The sequence below is a fragment of the Balaenoptera acutorostrata genome, chromosome 9 (genome assembly GCF_949987535.1).
Source record: "Balaenoptera acutorostrata chromosome 9, mBalAcu1.1, whole genome shotgun sequence".
NCBI lineage: Eukaryota > Metazoa > Chordata > Mammalia > Artiodactyla > Balaenopteridae > Balaenoptera > Balaenoptera acutorostrata.
The window spans coordinates 35,550,477-35,554,605 of record NC_080072.1 but is presented as its reverse complement, the minus strand read 5'-3'; the positions used below and the strand labels follow the sequence as shown (position 1 = coordinate 35,554,605).

The window sequence follows — 4,129 nt, the reverse complement described above, 5'->3', positions numbered from 1 at the left end:
AGACCAAGGGAAGTTTTCCAAAAGCATTGAGATATTTGTCCTCAACTAATACTAACAAAAAACAACAGACACATGCAGTCATTTTATCTGCTGGCTCATAAGAATCTTGAATTTATTTATTCAATTTCCCATTTCTTCCTCTCATTTTTTCTCTCTTCCTATAGATTCAGAGTGATAGTAAGATTTCTATATTCAATAACACCTTTTCAAGTCTTTAACTTTGTTTAAAACAAGATAAAGAATACAGATTAAGAGGAATTCCCTGCTGGTCCAGTGGTTAGGCCTCGGGACTTTCACTGCTGGGCCCAGGTTCGATCCCTCCTCTGGGAATTAAGATCCCGCAAGCCACGTGGCATGGTCAAAAAAAAAAATTTTTTTTTCTGTTGTTAAGAATACAGATTAAGGTTCTAATCCTGGCTTCATTTATTCAAACATTTGGTGTACCTACCACATGCCAGGCACTGTGCTAGGCTCTGGGGGAAAAAAATAACAGATTGGCTTCTGCTCTCATGTTGCTTATTTTCTGTGTGCCCTTGGGCATTGTAGTTAATCTTCTTTAGCTTGTATCTTGATTTATAACAATACAGTCTTGATGTGAAGATTAAATATGGTTATCTATGCAATGAACATAGCATGGAGCCTAAGATATGGTAAGTATAAAAATAGATTAAAAAAATTTTTTACTGAAGTCTATAACAATTTTTATCATTTTATCTTAAATAAGAGTGTGCAATGTTGCAGCAGAAATAGGGAAATAAGTTTACAAACTGTCATTCTTTAAAACTAAAGCTTAGGGTTATGGGACTTAGGTTTATGGGTCAATATTATGACTTGTGTGGGTAGAACTCTTCATTGGGTTATGCTTCTTGAAAAAAGACTTTTAGGTAACTAACAGAAGGAATTGCCTTTCTTCCTGCATTAATGGCAAATTAAATCTAAAAGATGGTCTATATGGATTAGAGCTAGAAAAAGGAATCAAACCACAGGAAATACAAACTTGCTTGTGTTAACCCAGGATCATCTGGAAAAGTGTACTTGCTAGCAGAACAGTAGTTTACTCCAGGTTTCACTATAGAATAAAAAATTCTACAAGATTATACAACTCCTTTTGCTCTAATTCCATTTCTGGAATTAGAAGAATCTTGCAATCAACTAATTTGGTTATGGAAAAAAAATCTTGATGAACAGAAAGTTATATGCCCCCTAATAAAAATGAATAAATCATTCTTAAGTTTGGTGATTGGCAATCACTCTGCTGGTAGTGGAGCATCTGGGTAAACTCACAAAATTAGGTTCCTACACACACTAAACAAATATTCTAAACTGTCCCCATAGGGCAGCTAACAAGGACAAAGTGGGAGAATTTAACTATTTTAGTCTCAACACTTCATTCAACATGAGGCAACTGTAACACCAAGGTTGTGATTTATTAACCTAGTCAATGGCAGAAGCAGCTAATTCAGGTTTTTCTTTTACCATCAAATGCTAAATTAATATCCAAAGGCATATATTTGTATTTACCATGCTGTAAAATTTTTTTCTTAAGTCAATGCTTTAAATTACTGTATGATCTTTCAATGTGCAGAAATGAGAAACAAAATTTCGGAATAACACAATTTTAATATATGTTGACACTGGTTAATTGGTTAGAACGTTAGGTTAACAAGGCCAAAGTCCAGGGTTTCAAGTCCAACTAGGCCAGTTGGCTTTCCAAACCATTTCTGACAGCACATGTTGTTGGTTAAAGAAATCACTTCTGGGGATTTAAAAAAACCCAAGAAAAACCTGCAAAAGTAAGGCATTAATAATATAAAAAAGGTGTCTTGTTTGTCACTTTAAAGCTGCATTTTCTTTGACAAGCACATATCTTTTCAACATTATTAGAAATGCGCCTTCCAGAATGCAAACTATTGTTAACTTCATGGCTTTAGGTAGGATACTTCCAATGTTACCTCCTCTATCCAGAAAACCCATGGCACTACAAGCCAGTCACTTTACATATCTGTAATTAAGTTACAATGACACCTATTATATATTAGGACCTACAATAATATTTTGGACACATGAAAGTACAGGACATTTGGTGAGAACACTGGGATTTTAATTTTGTAAACTGTATATTCGAGTGCTCAGTTACAGAACGTTGCCCATAGAGAACTGGGGTCTGGGCTGAGAACTCGTCTCTGCCCAAATGCAATATCACGCACTACTCCCAAGAGACAGCAACAGGTCTGTCCAGATGCTAAGACCAGGGACTTCGAAATCTCCATCTTGAGCCTTACAGGACTTTAGGGCAGTAAAAACTTCATCTTTCAGAGGTGGAGGGGCCTGACAGAGGCTTTGAAACCTGCTCAACAACTCCTCCCAGGGCACATCCTGGGACTCAGTTCCAATCCAAAGGCCTTTCTGAAGGCTGTAGCGCAGCTGTCGACCCCAGTCTGTTAGCAGGCCCAGATAGACCCGGGAGAGCTCTGGATGGCGCCCCGCCACCGAAGTTAAAAGCCCGGCTGGGAGGCTGCGGCAAAAAGCAACCATGACATCCGATTTCCCCAGAAGCCAGCGAAGCAGCTCTTGACCCTCCTCTCCCGGAGTTCTGGGGCTGCCTAGTTCCAATTCCTCTTCTTGGGGCCGGGGAGACGACGGCGGCAGCAACAGCGCGGCCGCTACCACCTTCAGGAAGTTGTTCTGGGGCGAGCGCTCCCACAGGCTGCTGAGAAGCCTACCAGAGCCCCCTGCCTCGGCCTCCCCCACCTCCTGCAGACGCCTCAGCAGCAGCTCCGCCTGGGTCTTCATCAGTGAGTCCTCCTGAAGGACCGGGTTCTCTCCATAGGCGTTGAAGCGCAGCATGTGAATAGCGGCCCGGCGGCGGGCGAGGCGGGCCAGGCTGCCTTGGAGCGTCTCCTCCTCCGCGTCCGGGACGCCAGGGCCGGGAAAGAGCTGCTGCAGCAGGTAGTGAAAGGAGGCATCCCCGAGGGCCGGGTTCGCCAGCAGTCGCAGTGACAGCAGCTGGTCGCAGTGCCCCAAGGCCTGGAAGTTCGCCAACCCCGGGGCTGGAGCAGGCCCAGAGTCGCCGGGCTGCTTCCACTGGTTTTGCAGTCGCCGCTCCAGAGCCTTGCTAATGCGGGCATGGCGGCCAAAGCGCTTGTGGATGTGGCGCAGGTAGCGAGCCCACTGTAGGGCCCTGCGCACGGTCGCGGGGTCCCAGGTGCTGACGTGGGTCGTGCGGGACACAGCCAGAACCTCAGAGAAGCGCTCCAGGTGCTGCAAGAGCGGTTCCATGGAGCCCGCTAGGGCCTTACTTCCGCCTTCACCTTGGAGCCGGCTGCTCTCTGAGTGCTTGATTGGCGTGTTGGTGAAACGATACGCCTCTCTGCAATGCTATTGGGTAAGATCCCTGTCAATCTGACAGCGGCTTTAATCCGGGAACCTGCGCTCCGAGAAATGTAAACCACAGGAAAGTGCTCTTGGTTTTACTTTTGCTATAGATATTGAGGAGGCTCATACGGGAGGGAGAATAAAGGGGGGCTAGGATTAGAGAATTCCTGGAGCCACGTGGGAGATGCTGTTAGTTACGGAGGTCTGCGTGCTTCCTTTCGCTTTATAAACATCTCTAGTAGAAGTTTCCTGAGTTTTGTGTGAGTGAATCTGTGTTAAGGTTTATCATAATTGGGGAAAGCCAGACACGGGCTGTTACATATAAGAAAATGTAATTAAATAAAAATTTTGGTTCAATTCAGCTTAGTAGAAAGGTACTGACTTCCAATTAATTAATACCAGACACTATGCTAAAGTCTGGGCCTTGACCTTGTCCTTTCATTATTAGAACTTGAATCCTTTAAGTGAAACTTAAAGATTAATACTTTATTAAAATAGTAAAGGAACTTAAATTTTATTTCAAAGTTTCACTATTGTTTTTTGTTTTGTTTTTGTAATTCTCAAGGCAGAATAACTTGACTCTTATTTCACACAAACAACTAATTGAACTAAGTGGCATTTAACGGCATATAACAAAAACAAATGCTTGTCTAAAGATTGTGGGAAGGGGGAGGGGGAAGAAGAATCCACTTCTGGAATGTCATCTGGATTATTCACTCATTTATGTGTTCTACAAATGTTTATCTGCCAACCT

At 43.1% G+C, this 4,129-nt stretch overlaps 1 protein-coding gene across 1 annotated transcript; it reads right to left on the bottom strand.

Moving 5' to 3' along the window:
* Positions 1-1,600: 1,600 nt before the first annotated feature.
* On the bottom strand, positions 1,601-3,310 carry FANCF (FA complementation group F). The gene has a single exon (XM_007175141.2). It carries the CDS (start codon positions 3,277-3,279, stop codon positions 2,200-2,202), a length of 1,080 nt encoding a protein of 359 aa, XP_007175203.2. The 5' UTR covers positions 3,280-3,310; the 3' UTR covers positions 1,601-2,199.
* Between the last annotated feature and the right edge of the window lie 819 nt (positions 3,311-4,129).

Excerpts from the sequence above, each read along its gene's own strand:
- FANCF (XM_007175141.2), bottom strand. The coding sequence starts at position 3,279 with ATGGAACCGCTCTTGCAGCACCTGGAGCGCTTCTCTGAGGTTCTGGCT.